The sequence below is a fragment of the Drosophila melanogaster genome, chromosome 3L (genome assembly GCF_000001215.4).
Source record: "Drosophila melanogaster chromosome 3L".
Classification (NCBI taxonomy): Eukaryota; Metazoa; Arthropoda; class Insecta; order Diptera; family Drosophilidae; genus Drosophila; species Drosophila melanogaster.
In genome coordinates this window covers 16,831,944-16,852,359 of record NT_037436.4, presented here as the reverse complement: position 1 = coordinate 16,852,359, position 20,416 = coordinate 16,831,944, and the positions used below count along the sequence as shown (strand labels likewise).

At 42.0% G+C, this 20,416-nt stretch overlaps 4 protein-coding genes across 5 annotated transcripts; 1 reads left to right on the top strand and 3 right to left on the bottom strand.

Annotated features, from left to right (window-relative positions):
* Positions 1-9: 9 nt before the first annotated feature.
* On the bottom strand, positions 10-6,974 carry Zcchc7 (Zinc finger CCHC-type containing 7). Its single transcript, NM_140669.4, has 6 exons — positions 6,851-6,974; positions 6,471-6,792; positions 3,046-5,199; positions 2,784-2,983; positions 2,588-2,725; positions 10-2,525 (listed from the first exon to the last, which is right to left on the bottom strand). Exons 1-6 carry the CDS (start codon positions 6,857-6,859, stop codon positions 144-146), a joined length of 5,205 nt encoding a protein of 1,734 aa, NP_648926.3. The 5' UTR covers positions 6,860-6,974; the 3' UTR covers positions 10-143.
* CG32161 (uncharacterized protein) lies at positions 5,360-6,133 on the bottom strand. Its single transcript, NM_168688.2, has one exon. The coding sequence runs from the start codon at positions 6,061-6,063 to the stop codon at positions 5,377-5,379; it is 687 nt and encodes a 228-aa protein (NP_730205.1). The 5' UTR covers positions 6,064-6,133; the 3' UTR covers positions 5,360-5,376.
* A 394-nt stretch (positions 6,975-7,368) lies between the features above and the next one.
* On the top strand, positions 7,369-7,792 carry kud (kuduk). Of its 2 annotated transcripts, none has more exons than NM_001259878.1 (2): positions 7,369-7,418; positions 7,498-7,792. In NM_001259878.1, the coding sequence occupies exon 2, from the start codon at positions 7,499-7,501 to the stop codon at positions 7,733-7,735; it is 237 nt and encodes a 78-aa protein (NP_001246807.1). In that variant the 5' UTR covers positions 7,369-7,418; position 7,498; the 3' UTR covers positions 7,736-7,792. The 2 variants fall into 2 exon arrangements, with proteins under 2 accessions (NP_001246807.1, NP_648925.1); NM_140668.3 differs by having other exon boundaries at positions 7,369-7,440.
* TSG101 (Tumor susceptibility gene 101) lies at positions 7,775-10,066 on the bottom strand. Its single transcript, NM_079396.4, has 7 exons — positions 9,684-10,066; positions 9,484-9,568; positions 9,328-9,393; positions 8,982-9,257; positions 8,630-8,850; positions 8,222-8,568; positions 7,775-8,153 (listed from the first exon to the last, which is right to left on the bottom strand). The coding sequence occupies exons 1-7, from the start codon at positions 9,726-9,728 to the stop codon at positions 7,967-7,969; spliced, it is 1,227 nt and encodes a 408-aa protein (NP_524120.1). The 5' UTR covers positions 9,729-10,066; the 3' UTR covers positions 7,775-7,966.
* Between the last annotated feature and the right edge of the window lie 10,350 nt (positions 10,067-20,416).

Below are 20,416 nucleotides of genomic sequence, written 5' to 3'. Positions count from 1 at the left end.
TTTTTTTTTCAAAATAGTCAGTTATGTATTTATTCGGTTTTTGGGTAATATCTTTAAGATACCCATTGTGAAATCTGTTGGCATTTGTTAAACAAAATGAAGGTGACCCACCAGGAAATAAATTCCATGACCCTGGCTAATCCTCAGTTGCACATCAGGGAATGCAGTCGAATGACCGCTCGGTAATCGTTGTGCGACAGCAGACCACGCTGCGATCGCTGTAGCACTCGTTTCAGCCGCTCTACGGTCTCTGTGTTGGAGGTCATCTTGAAAAGATCATCGAGGTACTTTAGCGATTCGCGTGACCAGAACATGGACGGTTTGTTGGCGTCCTTGTTGATGCTGCCAGGTTGATTGTGATCCATTTCACTCAACAGACGGTCACACTCCGGATTGAGAGTATGGCGCAGCTGAAGATCGGATCGTGATCGTTGCTGGAGATTATTGTAGGGCATCTGGTCGATCTGTGGACGTCGTAGATTCTGCTGATATTGGTTGTTGTCTTGCTGCTGATGCTGCTGCTGTTGTTGCATACGTTGCTGTTGCACACGTTGTTGCTGGTGTTGCTGTTGTAGACTTTGCTGCTGTTGCTTTTGCTGCTGCTGCAAGCGTTGCTGTTGGTTTTGATGTTGCTGCTGCAGACGTTGCTGTTGCTGTTGCTGCTGCCGTTGTTGATTTTGTGTTTGCTGATCCAGGGCTTGACGTTGCTTCTTCTTTGACATTTTAGGAGGTGGTGGTGGAGCCATGTCCTGCCGAACTGGTGGGAGAGGCGTTGGCGATGGTGGCCCCTTACTAGGCGATTGCGGCTGACTCTGCGTTTTCTTTTGTTGCAGTCCCAACAGCACAGGATCTATGTGCAACGAGGGCAAGCGATTCTTTTGATCCAAACGTCCATAGCTGTTTAGCAGAGAGTCGTAATTCGGATGCGGATATGACGAGAAGATCATTCGCCAATGCTCCTCGATCTCATTGCGCAACTGTGGCGTGGCGTGTTCATCTGGCGAGAAGTCATCGATCAGGCGACGCAATAAGACTAGCAACTGATCGAGATGTGTTTTGCCATTCAGGAGTCCCGCCTGGCCGACGAGGATCATGTTAAGCTGGCGGCGCTTTTTTTCTGCCATCTTAAAACCGTTTTTGGTGTTCATCCCCTCTAGCTCCTTGATGCGCACGTAGTGGCTCTTGGCGTTTCCTAGATTGGTGTTTAGACTGTTGATTCCATCCCGCAGAAAGCGGATCAGCACATCAATACGTTTGGGGGGTTTCTGGCTCTGGAACTCGATGCTCTTGCGCTTGACTTCCTGACTGCGTCGAAGCAGTTTCACTTGCAACTCTTCCTGGTGCTTTTTAAGGCCATATATCACCAGTACATAACCGTAGTCCTTAAAGTCCATCCGCACGCTTACATGACACTGTTTGGCGGCTGCCGCCAGAAAAGTTCGGCCCTCCGCACTGAACAGGTACTCGGATTCTTCGCGCGCCATAATGATTTTGCCCTCGCTTGGAACATCTGGCAGTTCTTCACTGGAGTCCGGATCGGGCGTTTCGTCAGTGCGTAAACTGGTGCTACTGGAGTTAACACACATGGAAATTCCCTGGACGTTAGAGGATAGTTCAAAATCGTCTTTACTTAGGGGTATGACATCGGGTAGAGTCCCCATGGTGCGGACGAGCGGCAGTTGGGTGTTGGGTTGACCATCACTGGTTGTCGAGCTGGGCAGTTCAAAGTGCTCGGAAAAACTGTAATTCGAATCTGAGTCCAACTCATGGGGCGCCAATGGTGTTCTACTTAGGCCAGGTTCCGTTGGTGGATTGTCGAAATTGGTGGTAATCTCTTCACGCTGCACAGAGGACGATGGTTCTTCTTGATCATCATCCTTCATGGGTAGCTCTTCATCGGGTTGGCTTTGATTAGGTTGTCCCTCCACAAGCTTCTCATCTTGAGTTTGCTTCACTTCCGGTGGGACCTCTGGGAGCGGTAGTATATCTTTAGATTTTTCGTCTTCACGATTCAGCTTTCCAATTGGCTCCTCTGCGGTTCGGTTCTCAGCGATTGACTCGACAACTGGCATTTGCTTTGTGAGCGGTTTCTTAGCCGTTCCAGTGGATACCTCCCCTCGAGCTGCCTTCACCTGAGCATTGGGCACATATTCGTGGGTATAAATCTTTTCTGGAATCTGCGATACTGCAGTAGTTGACTTCCTTTTGACTGACTGGACTTTTGCCAAGTTCGCATTGACAAGGAACCTTGAATAATAGCAATTTTTCGGCATACTCGGATTGTTCCACTTAAAGTGGAAGGGAGTTTCAATAGCAAAAAAGCTTTTTAAATCGCCAAGATTACCTATCGGGCCACCGCGATTCTTGTAGATTTTTTGGTGAGACACAATCTGGCTTGTATAGTTCGTGCTACGAAAGTCACCAATCCGCTGTCGGCAGTTCTCGAAAGAATGGCGACCGGCACAGTAGCTGCACTGTACGCTCCTATACTGTACCCGGCTATCCAGCTCAGTATTTGACCGAGTCTGTTGGCAAAGAAAAATGAGGATTGCATTGATTTCTGCACTGAATGGTTAATAGGTATTACCGTTGAGTGGTAGCGACGCCACTTATCCGGACAGTGATCCACGCCGTGTCCTCTCATTTTGCACAGCTGGCAGACCAGGCGGCTGTGAAAGGAGCACTTGTTGCACTGCTGCACGTAAATTTCCTGCTTTGATCCGCACTAGAAAATTGAAAGGACTTGTTTAGTATGTTCTAGTTGAAGTAGTTCAATTACCTACCCCAAAACAAATGGCATTGGGACAGCGGGGCTCGGCATGACCCATGGTTCCGCAAATGAAACAAACAAGTGGCTTGCGGGGACGCGGGCACTTTGATCGAACGTGTCCCATCTCAAAGCAGTTGGAGCACTTAGCATGGGAGCGGGGTCGTGCTACCGGACATCTATCCGCGGTGTTGATCCTCCACTCGTGGCGATGCCCTGCAATTACAGTAGGTTAATAGCTGCATTCGCTTATTACTAACTACTAAAGGTAACATCACCTGTCATCATTCTTTGGACCTTGTGAACAGAGAAGTTTTCCCCATTCCAACTGTCATTGTAGAAGCTGCGCATCTCTTCGTTCCAGCCAATGAGGTCTCCGCTTTTGGGCAGACTTTCGTCTCTTAGCTCTTGCAAATTGTGCTCCACGTGTACGTGCTGCTCTTCGTTTGTCACGTCTCTGTCGTTCTTATCTGGATTCGTCTCCTCAAGATCGTTAGAAGCATCAATATCCTCGTCGGAACGCACAGTGGTGTCTGCACTTTTGTCTCGCGAGTCTTCTTCATCGGATATATATCCACTCGCATTCACTTGTTCCTCGTCCTCTTCCATTTTTTTGGCTTTGGCATCAAGACGCTCGAAGACTGCAGCTAATCGATCTGTCATAGCATCGCGAAACTCCGCCTCTGCATGGGAATCTTCATCGGATCCGATAGAAATGGCATCGTCATCGCCATCGCCTTTTTGTACCTGCACCTTTCCTTGTCCTTGCTGTTGATTAAGAAGTCGCTCGGCTATATCTCTGGCACTTGGTAACTCATCCTCAGACGCAGATTCTGAGCTAGCATGATGGACTGCAGCAACTTTCGGTTTTTGGATACGTGTAGCCGCCTTCTTCGAATTGTCATCAGAGCTATGTCTGGTACTGATTCTACGGATTTTGCGCTTACAACGCTCCACTGCCATACCACGTGCTATGCCAGGAACTCCAGTAGCATGAACGCCATCATCGCTGTCTGAATCATCCAACCCATCGTCGTTGTTTGGATCAGATTGGCTGTGATTGTTTGTTGAACAGGAGCGTTTGCGCAGACGCTTCGTCTTTTGGACACTAGGCTCCACTACCTCCTCGACGGAAGAGCTGCCCGATGATGAGTCTACGTTGCGTATGATCGTTGGCGTGGTCTTGCTCTTGGCTTTTGAGTAAATGCCACTTTCCGTGAGGTCAGACTCACTTTCGTAGACGTCTAAAGCTCTGAATTGCTGATCGTCGACGCGATAGTTTTTCTTAATTTCCTCCAGTCGTGAAGGAGGAACAAATTCATATTCCGACGAGGTATCAGCCGCATGATCATGTTCTTGTTCCTCAGATGCATTTTCCACAACTTCCTTATCTTTTGGTTCCTCGCCAATAGCTTCTCTTATAGCCGTCTCGGTTAGTACCAGCAGATCTTCATCATTGGCGTTCTCACATTCTGTCAACAAGCGAGTGGTATCCTTCTGCACTATGAAGTCATCACTGGACATGACGGAACAGCTCGGTGAATGCATGGGTGGTGTGGTACTGCTAGCAACAACACTCGTCCCCTCTGGTTCAGTAATACAAGACAATCCCATTTTCACGTCTGTGGCGTCCATTGCATTCTCTTCGTGAAACAATTGAGATGAGGTGCAGGTCTGCTCGCCGTCACTCGTGTCCAATTCGATGATAGGAGCTGGCGGAAGTGGTACATGAACCACATCATCGTCATCGGAAGATTCGCTTGTTTCTGCCAGGTTGACAAACTCCACCGGCGGAGACTGCTGCTTTCGCTGTTTTTTATTTAACTGAGCCTGCTTGGATTTCTGTTTCTTATCTGCCAGACGCTGAATCTGCTCCAACTTGCGGTTGGCTTTGCCAAACGGTCCAGGTCCTGATTGCTGCTGCTGTTTGTTATGTTGCAGCGACTGCTGTTGCTTTTTCTGCTGCTGTTTGTTTTGCTGCTGCTGTTGCTTGTTTTGTTGTGGCTTATTCTGCTTCTTGGGCGGGCAGTTCGGTGGGATGGCGACTAGAAGTCTCTGGTCAAAACGCTCCGCCTCGTAGGCTTCGTGATTCACTTTGGTGGATGCGTTTGGCTGCGGTTTTGGTTTTTGTACTACTGGCGCCGACTTCTTTTGCTGATTTTGGTGCTGCTTGGATTGTTGATTTTGTTGCTTAAGACTCTGCTGCTGTTTCTGTTGTGAATTTTTTTGCTCCTGAGGCTTTGCCTGTTGATTTTGCAATTGTTTTGCATGAATATTTTGCTGTTGCTTGGCCTGTGGGATTTGCTGATGTTTCGGGGGCTGGCTAGCAGTTTTCGGTTGATTGGACGTTCCCTTTTCGGGCGACAGCAATAGACTCTTGTCTTGCGGCATATCGACATCCATCGATTGTGATGAGGAACTTTCTTCAACAGCTAAGAGACAAGAACCATAAATTAAAATGTGATTCTTATATTTATTTGTATAGGCGATATGAATAAATGTGAATAGCAAATTAGCAGAAATTCTTAAGAATAAACCAAATCTTTTGATACAACCCAACATTTTCATTGACAAATTAAAAATGCAGTTTCTGAACTATAGCACCAATTTTAATACCAAAGTGGGTTAAGCATTTGACTAAGACGGGAATTGGACATGTCTTCCCCCTCGACGTCGTTCAGCCTGTAGCCTTGAAGTGTCAGATCCGACAACTGCGATTCGCTTATGTGGAAGAGGACAAACGCCTCTGCCAGCACATCGGATCGATTGGGCCACAGTAGGACTCGCACCGCTGTGCGAAACTCATCGATTGCCTCCTTGATCAGCTGCTGCGCCTCGAACAGATTGGCGAGTGGCGTCATCATTCTTTCGCCCAACTCAGACTGCTTAGCCTGCACTTTGAGAGCCTGCTCTAGTTGCCTGACCAGCCGCATGAAGACGAATCTGCGGTAACGATCTTCAAAATACTGTCGCGGCATATCAAACCGACTCATTTTCCGCTGAACCAAGGCAGAGAAGATAAAGCCATCCACACACGAGCCCAGCACACTAACGCTGGCCATCAATACGACTGCAGATAGCATGTACTCCACTAGTCGTTGGTCCAGTTCCTCGCACCAAAAAAACAGATCTCGGCCATGCCGCGCCAGTTGGTAATGGAGCAGGCAAACAATGCAGACAAGGTCGAGAGTGGCCAGGGCCAAGGTGCAATGGTTGAAATGGCCCATCCGCCTTTCGAGCACCTGCAGACCGCACCTGCCCAGGCCCAGAAAGCGACTGAGGAAGCAGGTCATCATTGGAAGGTTATGGAGAATTTTGAAAGCACGCCAACGAAATAGTTTTGAAAAGGATGAAAGCAGCCTAATGCCCAAAAGCTGGGCTGATCCCCACTGATGGAAGTAGGAAATGTTCTTGACTACTATGAAATGGGGCGGAACTAAAAGACTACAAATGAACTAGCTAAGAATACCTAAGATTATGAATCACGTTTAATTTTTTTTGTTTTGAGTTTTAAACAGTTATAGCTACAAATCGACCGATTAAATATGATTATATTTACTATGATTTAAATTACCTAATAACTTGTGAGATATTGGATCTTATTGGATCCTACCTTTTTTGGGTACATTTTTGGGTATATTTTTATGCTAGCTTATGGTTTTTATTACTTCATATATACCATTTGCCAATGGTTGCCACTCACCTGGCATTGTTTTGTTTGTGGTGGCCTGCTGTTCCTCCGCCTGCACCACCTGCCCCTCCCCCACAGCTGCCGCACCATCGATCCAGTAGCGTGGTTTCTGCATGCTGTTGTTGATCACTCGTGTTCCGCTGACGAAACGCTGTCCGGGAATGGGATGCTTCTGCTGAGGAGGCGGTGGCATGCTCCTGGCATCCTGGTCGCTGGTTGACTCCTTCGCAGGCTGATCCATGGCAGTGTGCTCTTCGAATCCATCGCTGTAGTGGATCGAGGCATATAGAATTGATTCTAGCTCGTTCAGCCGTTCGCTGTCCATCTCCTCAAGCTGCGGATTGGAATGCATTAGATCGGTAGGAATAACGGGTATTTGGGCCAACACTCACATCACTCATATTGCGCGTCTTTGTTTTCCTTTGCCTTTGATTTATTTTTCCTGCGCATTGATAAAAAGTAATATAATGAAAGAGAGCACGTTGATGGCAGTGGTGGGCAAGCTGGAGAGAGCATGTCAATCGAGGCAGTGATGACACTCTGGCTATCGGAAAATGTTGCTATCGAATAGTAAACTAAAAAATCTGACAACAGTACTTCTACTAGCTGGCAAAAAATAAATAATTTACATCAACGAACGGTTCGAATTTGGTTTAAGTTTTAAAATTAACACTTAATTATTCACTATGGCATTATAAATAAAAATGAATAATTTTCCACTCCGAGTTTTTTATCTCTCAAAATGTTAAATTAAAATTTAAAATTTACAAAAAACCAAAAAAAAAACCAAAAAAACCAAAAAAAACCAAAAAAAAATTTACAAAAAAAAAAAATTTATGATACTTCTCGTTTCGATACGTGTAAACTGGCAGTCAATTGTGGGTGCCTCCGATAACGATAACAAGAGGAGCAACCCTAGCTGCCGGGCCACGTACAATTCGCGTCGAAAAATAACAAGAAGTAATTAAAGCTAAAATTCAATGTAAGAGTGCCGCAAGTGTGTTAAACTAATAGCTTAACCGGATCATCTTATTTCTAGTATGGACGTAATGCAGCGCTACGTATCGCCCGTGAACCCGGCCGTTTTTCCCCACCTCGCCACCGTGCTTTTGGTCATCGGAACCTTCTTCACCGCCTGGTTCTTCATCTTTGTGGTGTCTCGAAAGAGCTCTAAGGAAAGCACCTTGATAAAGGAACTGCTGATTAGCCTGTGCGCCTCCATTTTCCTGGGATTCGGCATTGTTTTCCTGCTTCTAACCGTCGGTATTTACGTATGAGATAAGACACCATTCCGCATAGAAATAAACTGAAGATCTGATCGTGGGCGTTAACATACATGAGGCCTTTGTTTTATTTAGGATTATTGTTATTATAATTTCAATTTTTAAGATTCAATTTGCGCTTAAAACTTATCGAATATTTTTGATGGTAACATATAAATCGTCTGCACGTGCTCGCACTACCCCGTCGAATAAGAAATCACGGCAACTGTTGAAATCATGGCTCTTCTAGCCCGCTAGACCGGCCTTTTGTCTGCACTTCTGCATGGTGGCCCGTAGGATGAATTGTTTGCGGGATAGCTGTCGCACGTGCTTAAGAAAGGTCTCCAGATCGATGACACCTCCGCGGAGACCCTCGCCCAAGTAATATATGGCATCCTCGGTGGCCGCTTCGTCGGCATAGGCATTGAGTAACCTGCGGGTGGATAAACCATTAATTATCTAGCATGAATCTTGGAATGCGCACGCAGACATTCAACTTACTGTCGGTAAAGTGGCGCTGTGGTGGTCACCGCCTCGTCGGGGTTAATGGCCTCGGCGCTCTCAAGATCTTCAAGAGCTTTTTCCAGCTCCTGCTCCTTGTCCTTTAATATACTTATGTTCTTTTGCATATCAATATGTTCGCGCTCGAGGCGCTCTATAATGGCATCGATCTTGGCACTGCCCTCGAGCAACTCCTGCTTGGTGCGATTGAGAGTTTCGATCTCGGCCTGATACTGATTAACTTTCTCCTGAACTCGGCGGCGCAGCTTGTCGTCGATAGCGCTAATGATTGATGCTTTGATGTGCTCCTCGGTAATAGTTCCCGTGGAACTGGGATTTGAGGGATTCTGAAAAGAATAAGCTTTAAACATTAAGAAGTCGATTTTTGGATAATAATCTAAAACTTACATATCCCGCAGCTGGTGGGTACCCACCGGCGGTTGGTTGTATGAAATTCGGGTAGGCCGGATATCCGGATCCGCCAGCTGGACCAGCGGGTGTCGGGGGGTACGGTCCGACATTAGATCCCGTGGGATACGGTGGAAAGTTGCTACCACCAGCTCCGCCAGCTGTGGGATAAGGCAGAAACGAGTTGCTGCCACCAGGTGCACCAGGCTGAGGCATATAAGCTGGAGAAATGTATCATGTAACTTGTATATTAAGCAATGTGAAGTTCGTAGAAAGTTTCAAACAAATCGTAAAGTAATCAAGAAATTCTGGGATGCTAGTGAAATTGAGAACTTTGAAACTTCACACTTACAGTTCGTGGGATATGGGGCTGCGATTTGTTCCTTAGGCTTTGAGTACACCGGCGGATGATCTCCGAAGGTAACGATCATCACCTGGATGAGGGAGAGAAGGTCGGAGGAGTGCGGCTGCCAGTCGTGCAAGTAAGGCAGATATACCTTGCCATTATGATCCACATACATCGATACCTTTATCTGCATGGTGGGAGTGGGTTTGACAAAACACATGGGTGCATTCTGGGGATGAGTGTCCATCAACCAAATACAAATAGGAATGTAGTAAGTGTTATCTGGTAGAAAGGGAAATATACATGTCATTATCTCGTGCTATCAATGGGCTTTTATAATAAAATGAATTACTTTTGTAGACGACGGGAATAGTGCCCTGTATGGTGAACAATTCCTTGGAACTGCCATCGTTGAACACTAAAAGCAGAGAATAATGTATAAATAATAGATACACTTACATAAATAAGCGCTTTGCCAGGTGGGATGCTTTTATCAGCTGATGCTTACCGAACCTCTGCAGGTCGTAGGTCAAGCTGCGGAACGATGTGACTACGTCCACAACGTCCTTCTTGGTGGCAGCCACGTACTTATACTGAAATGAAATCCATCATATCGTTAATTTCGTAGCGTGCAAAAGAAAGGAAAAATTCAGAAGAGCAAAATTTCGAAGAATGGGCGTATTGTGATGACTCATAGACGGGTCTTACCTTCGATAGGTACTTTGTTATTTGTGTCTCCTCAACCGCAGGCATTGTGCTTGGCAAACCAGATCGGCTTCAATTGAAATCCTCTTGAAATTTTGATAGAATTTTAACTTTTGTCGTTGTGTTCGAAGGGATTTAGTTGAATGAAAACAACAAATTTGTCGTACAGTGTGGCCAACGCTTTTCTCCCTGGTATTTCAAACAACGCCTTTGATAAATGTGGATATCTACTTGACAGAAAACGGGTCACATTGGTAGGCACTATGTTGTGGAGAATTAGCTTTTACAAGTTTTTTTTAAGTTGCACTTATTACATGTAACAACACCCTTTAAAAGTTTTTTTATTCACGTTGTTTCTCTTTCAAGCTCTCGATTCAAACTACTCCATCTCGATCACACTTTGGTTTGTTCTTAAGACTATACAATTAATTCTATCGATATTAATGTTACCTAGTATTTCTTTTTTATACCCCGTTTACACTTAATATTTTATATTTTTACACAGTTTACATACAAGATAATTCGAAATACAAGTTTCGATTAGAGCTTAAACCTACCACTGATATACTAAAACACAAGATTTTGGTATTGTTTTTTTTAAAGACCAGCGTTGCCAAGCTACGTTTTTTAACGGTAAGAAAGAATTTAAATGTAGTTAAGACATTGAAGAAAAATACGTATTTAAGACGTATTATTTTATAAGATTTTCGTAGTTAACCAATTCTGATGACCGAATTCTTGTTCAAATAAATAACTTGTCTAACTATATGGATTTAAACTTAAACAACTACATAGAACAATAATATGTCATTTTACCATTACCTTATATTTTCAGACCACCAAGCTACAAAAAACCAACAGAAGTATAGTTACAAATTTACCCTTGATTTTCCGAAGATTTCTCTTAAAAAGAAAAACTAAATAATTTCAACAACTTGAAATTTAAATATCCACATTTAAAGTTTCACTACAATTGCCCCTGCTGATTTGAATTAACCAAATCTTGAATAGATAGAACCCCTCGGGCTATCTCTGCGACAATTACGAACCGCCTTATCTCTGCAAAAAAGATCCAGGTGCCGACCCATTGCTCCACTCGTTAAGCCTAATTGTGGCCAGAAACTGAGTCGCGAGTCGTTAAACTTTTTCGAGGCACTTTGTCGCGAATTTCAATTCCGTTGCTGATTCCGCTTGACAGTAATTACTTCCAATGTCTCAAGTTCGCGCACATAAAATTTCGATTCCAAGGAAGGTCAGCTCTAATGCCTTTTGTTACTGTTTGCCTTGCCGATTGATTTCTGCCCGAAGCGCAATCAATGAACAAGTACAGTAGCCAAATGATGCCCTATCATTACGGGTAGATCGGCAATGGCATTGCCTATTTTGCACAATTCTGTTTACCAACTATGCAAAAACTCGCCTTTGAAATCCTAAAATATCTTTTATCAATCTATAAAGCGATATCCATTTGAAGTGCCAGAGGACTGAAAAATATATGTATATTAATAGACTGGGTATAGCTGCTTCGGTCGGTTGGACATTTTCGTGGAATGGCAAGTGCTTTTGGGCAATTGGCTTCTTGTGCGTTTCGCCTTCGGCCAAATACAAATTGTTGGCCATGCGTACTTGAACTCGCCTGAAGAGCTCGCCTGAAGTTCAATTCAGCAGTGAGTTCACATAAATCACTTTGGGCACACTCTGGCTGGCTGGCTGGCTGGCTGATTGCCGATTACTCATACGCCTCGTGGTCGCTTTTAATTAGCCAACGCGATTCTTATCACTGCTGGCCACTGCTACTGCTGAAAAACCAACCTGACGCCGCTTTAGCTTGGTTGATGCACTGAGAAAACTATAAGCAATTGTTCTAGTTTGGAATGATATATGTGGCATGTGATTTACATGTCTTTAATCTTAAGTGCAAAATACAAAATGATGAATACAACAGAAAAACAGTTTAATTTGAAGAAAAGAAACATTTTTTTAAAGGAATTTAATTGTTTCCTTGGTTACCTTGAATTCTTGAAGCCAAAACTTTGAAAATCCTCTGAATTCAATGATAAGCACCCCAAATAAAAACCACTTATATCTTTAGAAGAACCGAAATATTTTTCTGTGTGGCTGTGTAATTGCCTGCTTTTGTAAACTTGATTTTCTCAACCGCGTTGACCTCCGGCCAGCTGTGTGCTTCTTCTTCGGCCACCGCGATAATGATAATCATCGTAATAATCGCGTTCCGCGGTCTTTGTGTGCGCCATCTATTCTCTCTTTTGGCTGTGAAATCTTCTAGCCCATGTCCCAAGGCCATTCAAATTACAACAAAGCTCTGAGCAGCGGCAATTGAGTTCATTATCATAATAACCCATTGACCAACTAACTGTTGTAAGTTGTTTCTTTAATGCCGTGGCCAATGCTTCTGCCCGGGCAGTCAATCCCCCCGTTCGAATCCACTCAGAATCGAAAGTAGAATGATATATTGGTGGGGACCACCCACGTACTCGAAAGCGAGCGATTAAATCGCGTTCAGAAGTCATCAATTTTGTCAACCGAATCTCGCAGCTCGATTAATCACATCACGCCTGCCAATGACTTTTAATGCGCCGCCATGTGAGCAATAAATTTAATTAAAAGAATTTCAGCACTTTGAGGCCGAGTACTTGACCCAAACAGGCGAAGTTCTAGCCAGATGGATCCGTTTCGGCGGCATTACGGACTTGGGCCACAAGCGGAAGTGGGCAGGCAAATGCCGGCTAATTGGTTGCCATTATGTCTTTACATTTTATAAATGGCAAATCTTCACTTCGAATCGAGACTTATTTTCAGCGTACTTAATGCTCGCAGTTCTAAAAATAATCTCTAATGAGCAGAGCGGTGCAAACAACAGTGAACTAAAAATAAATGCCAATGAAAATACTAATCAAATTAATCTGTCAGTGATTTTCAAGCGACCGCAAAAGAGTTTCGATGGCGAAAATTTAAAATTCCCCGTCGAATTCCTGGTAACATCATCCATTAAACTCATTATCCATGTACTCCATTCATCCGCTCCAGTGACCTCTTCGAAAAAGGCGGAAACCCAAAATGCCGATCGAATTCCCCTGTAATGCTATTTAATGATATTCAATGATGTTTATTATGCCATACAAAACACCAGCGAAGGAATCAATAATACACCTGATGCTGCCATGACATGCTATATATATCCGCAGCTAGCCATATGTGTTTTTTTTTTTTGGTACCAGCCTCCACCGACAATATCATTAACAACAAAGAACAAATTTCTGCCAGCATCACTTTGCAGCGATTAATGAACAATGAAAAAAACAAAACCAATCCAAGAACAAATAAATACGCAGAAATACACAAAGCATGAAATAATATTCAATAAGATGTTTAAACTTTGGGCATGAGTGTAGATTTGCGGCTAGATGTGATGAAAGACATTTGACTACGGATAAGGGGTCTATGAAATTAAGACCATTAAAAGTTAAATTTAGTTTGTATTTGCTTTGAGTGTTAGGAACAATGCGATTACTTATCCAAAGTGTGCTTTTAACTTACATAATATTGATTAGATTAATCATAAGTCAAAGTAGAGTGAAAATATTCTACAAATTTTACCCATGTGCAATAAATGCTTTCATTTATTTTTGAACTTTTCTACATATAAACTGATTGCAATAAGTGATTTGACATAACATTTATAGTATTTTTAGGTATGACAAGCTATATATTTAAAATAATTACCTTCTCAGGTAGGATACATAAGGGTTTTAATAATCTCCTCAGGGCATTCTAAATAGCTTAATAACATGTATGAGTCTTCTTTTCAACTGGCATTTCCAACTATGCTTCGAAACATTTGGAAGAAGCTTCTCGGTTCTTGGGCGTAACTGTTGGTCATTTCCGGGTCAAGCCCCGTGCTCACCTGGGGCTCCACCTCCCATTGCCGAGCGTTTTACTTACGTGAACTCTGCCACTCGACGACAGAAACCATTAATTAGTAAATTGCTTTGTTTTTGTGACAAAATACCCGAATTTGTTCGTGTGCTCGAATGATTGATAGTTGTTTGATTTGTGCGAACTTTGAGTTAGCCATCATTTGTTGGCCTGTCAGCAATCGATGAATTAAACAGGGACTGGGATTTCGGGCGCCACGTTGCTCCTCCAGGCGAAAATCGCCATGGACTTGGCTCCGTTAGCTCCGGTTCCGCATTGCTGGTGAACAAAAAGTTATCAATCAATGCGTTGATTTCAAAAAGCGCTTCACATCATTTTCCAGGTCGGGTTTACTGACTTTTTAGAAGAGCACTTCATAACTTCATAAACGCAATGACAACGCTGACAGTTTAGAATGTGAAATGAGCCGCGGAAAACCTTCGGTCAGTTTTGTTTTCGTTTTCTAGAACCCCCGAAAACCCATTTCAAGTGAACAATAATTTTCAAGCATAATGGCGACGACAGCGACAGACACAATTACCCAGATTTTTAAATAGTGCCTCAATGTCAGCATTACAGGAAGTTTTGCAGTAATGAACTGAATATTTAACTGTCTTATCGTGCCTCAGAAATATATATTTAGCTTATCAATGATTTTCGGTATGAAATGAAATACCATCTGTCTATGTTTATTGCTACCGTTTCTGCTTCCATTTTGGCAGCAGTTTGCTGTTAGATTTCGCATAAAATTCAATTAATTATATTATTTGTATTTCCTTTTGTTATTGCTCCGCTATCGTTAAAACAAAATTTATGAATGATCATTGGCTGACTTGGTGTTTCCAGTTTTTGACTCCGATTTCAAATGCTGAGCACGTAATCACCTAGGCCAAAGTATTCACACACGAATTGGTTTATATAATTCTATGACCATTTTGCAGCGTAATCTTTGCAGTTAATTTGTTTTACTCGTTTTCCCAATAATTAATGGAGTGGCGAATTATCAATAATCTCTGATCAGCTCCTTTCAAGTGGCAAATTAGAACAGAAGTTGATTGATGCTGATTGAATAAGTTTCGGATTTGAATGCGGTCCGTGACTCACCCAACAAAACTTAGTCATTTAAAATCTTAAGAAAAAAACATGACTTGTCTGAAGAACTTGGGTTATTTTTACTAAAGCCAAAAAACTGGCCAAGAATAACTTAATCATCACTGAAATGCAATGAAAATCTGTTATTTTGTATGCCGTCCAATAATTATGTTTTCTTTATCAAAAGAATAATTCTTACTTAAAATTGGTCTATTTCATCAGAAGAACCATTTTCTGTTACGATGAAGGTTCAAGTTTTAAGTTCATACCTAAGCCTACCTCAATTTATTTTACGATCCTCGGGCCTGTTAAAATCCAAATCTCATTTGTCAAAATGTTTATTTTTGTCGCACCGAGCATTTTCGAGTTAAGCAAATCATAATAAATGTTTGAAAATGCACCTTAAATAATTCACCAGTCAATCATATTAATATACCCCCTGTGGTCACGATCCGCAGTAGCACTTCACTGGTAACATCCGACTGCCGCAGTTACTCATCAGCTAACGAGCGCTTCCGGTAATGTGAAAAGCACCTGACGAAAATCAAAAGACTTAGGCAACGAACTTTTCGACCTTTCTCATGCCACGGCAGAAAAATTTCCAGCAACCCAACTCGTCGGCATACAAATGCTAAGGCAATGCCTAAATGAACTTTAATTGTCGCCGGGGCCACGCCCACTCGCCCTCGGTCCGCCCATCTGGAGGCGAGTGTAAGCCATCGGCATCGATGAGTTTTGGCACGTAAAATTGATTTTAGTCCCGGGCAGAACTTATTTTCGTGCATTACGTGACCTGGCAGCTGCCCCAGAGATAATGAGCCGCCCAAAAGATCGCAGCCACGTCACCGCGAATGGAATGCAAGGCAAAGAGCATTCGTTGCGCCTGTCCCGACAATTGAACACAACAACTGAGTAGCCTAAGTTGAATTTAAATTTAAATTAAATGAAAAATTGATGTACCGTCTGCTCGGCGGTCGAGGCTTTTGTCGAGCGATAAATGTTTGTTTTGGGTTGACAGTTGTCAGTTGGCGTTGTCCGGCATCGGGAGTCCCACATTTTTCAGTCTCCGTAAAAACAAAAAAAAAAATTCGAAGTTTTAAAAACAATTTCAACCTTTTGGTTCGACTTCTCGCTCGTGTGTGTTTTTAAGAAATCTAACAAGCAATTGCAAATAAATCTAGGATACAAGTAAAACTTACGGGAATTTTAACTCAATAAACACCAGAGTGCATTAGGCAAAAAATAACGAAACGCACATCTTAGTAGCTGGAGTTGATCTAACAAAGAGTGACAATAAAAAACCAGACCCGAAATCATTTTCATAAATAAACGCGTTCATTGACCAATTTTATACAATAAAAGTCAACAAAAGTCACGCTTGGCTCAAAAGTCAACCACAGCAATAAGACGAAAATTTAAATAAAGCAAGACAAGGAAGAAAATATATAGTTAAGCAAAGGTAAGTTGGTTAATACACTATAAAATAGTGTTAAGATTACCGATTAAGTTGCCATAAAATCGACAGACTATTTAATACAGCTATAAATAACGTTTAATTTTATAATTCTATCTGGTTAGCAATTATACAAAGAAAACGAAAATACTCCATTAATGTATAAATGAAATTTAATTAATTGTGAACAAAAATCGAATTAAATAGCAATTAAAATATAAACGGAATTATTCCCAATTCCCAATTAGCAGTGTATTAATTTGTAAACAAAAAACTGGCGCCAGTTGCGTTTTCTAACTTAAATTGATTGCTGTTTTTTGCAAATTTTATTTGCGGTTTGCGCATTTCGCAGTTTCCAAAGAATTTGCCTGAGAATTCCATATCGAAATCAAAGCCAGTCAACATATTTGAAATATTCGATATGTATATATGTATAGACATACATATATTTTGCATAAATTTTCGCTGGCGCCAGATGTGCTGAATCATTGGCCGAAAAACTCTAACATAGAGTGAAATCAAATGGAATCGAATGCATTCCGAGTTGGAAAATTGCCAGCTGATCAACAGCCAGGGTCAATTGCATCCGAATGATTGATATGCAATTTGGCTTGGGTATTGGGTGATTTCGGGGACCAACGATTGCAAGGGGAGGCGTGTCACACAGTTCTGAGTGGCGATAAACGCTGCCAGCTGTTCCGTTTGAGAGCGAGAGACAGCTCGGCGGTGACTACGGCATATGGCCATAAATCTCGACCAGATTGTGTGCACAGCTGTGCTCTGAGCCCTAGACAAGGCCACCGAGGATCAGGTATGACTCTGTGGGCTGCAATTTAAGTCCAATTAGCAGAAAGGGTAAACTGCTGATTATCACCTACGGCGGCTGCTTAATTAAATGCAGCCTCATCTCGACCGCTCTGATATGCATACAGATGGGTATCTGTATATACAATATTCTATCTAAGAGTTGTCATTCCGTTTGCCTTGCATATGTGAGACTCGTCGAATCGTGTTCGCCAGCTGAAAAAAATCGTGTCTAATTTGTAGATTCTCTTGCGCCTTTTTTTTTTAGTATTTCACATCTGTTGCCGATGCACTACATCGATAGTCAGATGGATATATATAGATATATCAATATATATATGTATATATATATATATATTCGCCGGGGGATTTATGGCCAGCCGCTGCATTAGCATTTGCATTCATAACTCAGCAGTTGTAAAAATCCGGCAAAAAGTTTTCTACATTTGTATATGGAGATGAGAAAAATTGTTGCGCCCGCAAATGACACATATTTGAAACTCGAATTGCAACTGAGGCATTAGACACTGGACTGCCAGGTTTGCAATGGGATAGCATATCGCATGTTAAAGCTAATGATTTTGGTAGGCCAGTGTAGCTTTGAACTCATCGGGCAGCAGCTGCAGCTACATTGCCACCTGCTGAACTGCTGGTACGCCCCCTCGATACCCGCCCTCTTGGCCCGATTTATGTGACCGAACAATTAATGCACGTAGCGTTAGCCAAGTCGACTAATTTCGCAAGTGGCACGGCCCGTTCATAATTACCATGATTTGCCATTTTGCCATCGCACTTAACCCTTTTGGCCAAGTCAGCTAAATTACCGCCAGCCAAATGGAGATCGCAACGTTCTCTAAGCCAATTGATTGACCAGATCTGGCTGACAGGTCGAGAATTAAGAACTCGATGGTGGGTGACTGATGGAAACCCAGTCCAGATGTGCTCACGAACTGGCTCGCGCCTTTTTTATTTTATTTTTTTTCATTTTAGACACAATTATCGTCTTGAACTTGGCTCTAATGTTTATTTATATAAGCCAAATGATCCGGCATGTCGGCCGCCAGGGGATTTCGCATTCATTAGATAACACCCAGCTGAAACGAACCGGAGACTGTGTCCCATTAATGAATGCAAAATAGTGGGTTAAGAGAGTCGAAAAGCGTTGGCGTGGGAATAGAATCGCTGACCCTGTGACCAACTAATGGATCGGCCGCTTGGCTGCACAATTGATGTCTAATTGAAACTAGGAAGTCTGGAAATGGGAAGTGGATTACATTTTTTCGAGGGCAATTAGCGCGAAGATTTCGTAATAAATCAAAGACAAAGGCCAGTTTCCGACTGCTTCAGTTCCGCGATGCGTGTCCAGCCCTCCGGATCTGGTTTGGTTATGGTTATTCTTTTTCTTTTGCCTTTATTTATTTTTTTTTTTTAAACCACCTGGCACTGCCACACCGCCTCCGCTTACCAAGGTCGCGGAGCGTGGCCATATCAAGTATACGCAGATGAGTAATGCCCATTAAATGAGTTGTTATACTTGTTACCACTGCCTGGGTGCTCTCCTAATGGTCTATAAAGAATTGAAATTGGCCATTAGCCGGACGGACGTAACCCCGAACAAAGAGCAGGAAGCCAGGCGGCAAATGCAAAATTAATAACAACAGCGAAGTAAATGCTCAAAAAATATGTTTGCCATTTAACGCTTTAAAATGTAACACGTCTCGAGATAATAAAAACAAATTTTTCAATTATATTACCAGTAATGGGAACGTTTGCTTTGCAGCTGCCTGCCAAAAATATGTTTATCAAACGTAATTATATTAAAGGGAGGTTGTTCTAATAAAAAAAACTTGTTGGCCTACGAAACTGCTGGTTCTTTTAAAGGTTACTTATAAATATGGTCTAACATGCCTTGGTCAGGACTACTTATAGAAATATGTAATAACCAAACACCAGCTCTTTAATAAAGTAATCTAATATCAGAAAGCTAATTATATTTATTGTATAAAATATATATTAAATATTAATAATTAATATTAATAGAAATATATAATAAAAAATACAATCAATCTTAGTACTTACTTTTTATTACTGACACAAATCCGCTTAGTATAAAGTCAGTACTCAGATTGATTGTATTATTTATTATACTTATAATTTATAAGAACCTAATTAATTAAATAATCCCCTAAGTCTGAGCAGCTGTTCTTTTAGAAAGTATACCTATAACACTTCTCATCATATTTAGTATGCTAATTCTTAACTAGACTTTGTCACCAATCTGCATACTGACTTGTTACTAAGCCAGTGGATATTGTAACTTTTCAACTGATCAGAGAATTCGACCAGTTTGAGTGCAATTAGTTATTGTTATAGTTAACACACGAGTAATAGTTAAATGCAATAATTGTATACATAGTGATAAAACAATTACACTAATGTTGGCTCAAATAGCTTTAGATGATGGTTATTGCTATTGTAAATTAAAACAAAGATAATGATAATCGATCGTGCTTGATTGCAACAAATTATTGGACTGCTTTCATTTGCATTTTCCAAGCCCTTGGTGAATGTAAATCGGATGGGCCTTGACTTGGGTCCCCGACCTGCGATCGGCATTCCATAGACTTTCCCAGCAACCTTAGAGAACGTTTAGCAAACAGTGGCAAGGGCAGTACAGTGAAATCTGGCCAAAATCAGCTTGTTAGCCAAACCGCAGTTGAAGGTTTCTTGGCTCGTATTGAGCAGAGATATTTAGTAGTCGCCAGCTTGTAGATTGTATGCATATATAAATTGTAAATAATTTGCAAGCTTGTTGGGCCTTCTTGTTGCTGCTGCTGCTACTACTGCTGACCGTCGGTTTTTTTTTCTTCATAATTTGATTGAGCTACCGAAAAATTGAACGAGGCACGAGTTGATTCCCCCACTTCACCGATCGCCATACCGATTATAAAGTCTACAAATTTTGACAGCTGCACGTCGCTGAGTTGCTGGCCAGCCTGACAGTTTATGTTTATTAATAACTTACTTATTAAGTTACGCTCATGTTGAGCGTAGCCAATGGATTTGCCAAAAATTTCGGTTTTGCCAACAATAAATGCTAATACCAGCTAAGTTCAACGACCGATAAGCAATGCGACATTGGTACAACACCCCCTCTTCTACCACCATTTTTTTTTTTTTTTGGATTTTTGCAAGCTCTGTTAACACCTATTAATAATGAGAGTTGTCATAAAAAATAAAATCAGCGAAATGTGGCTATTAGTTATGAGGTTAGTTGGGATGGGATATTGGCTTAAAAGTGGTAATTGGGTATGAAAATGTTGAAAAAAATATAAATTGTCGATAAACATTATTTATTAAACTTGTCACCTCAAAGTAATCGATGTAATATATGCTAAGCAGCAGCGATCAGCAGTCTTAGAAAAGAACAACGTTGCGTATTAGAAATATT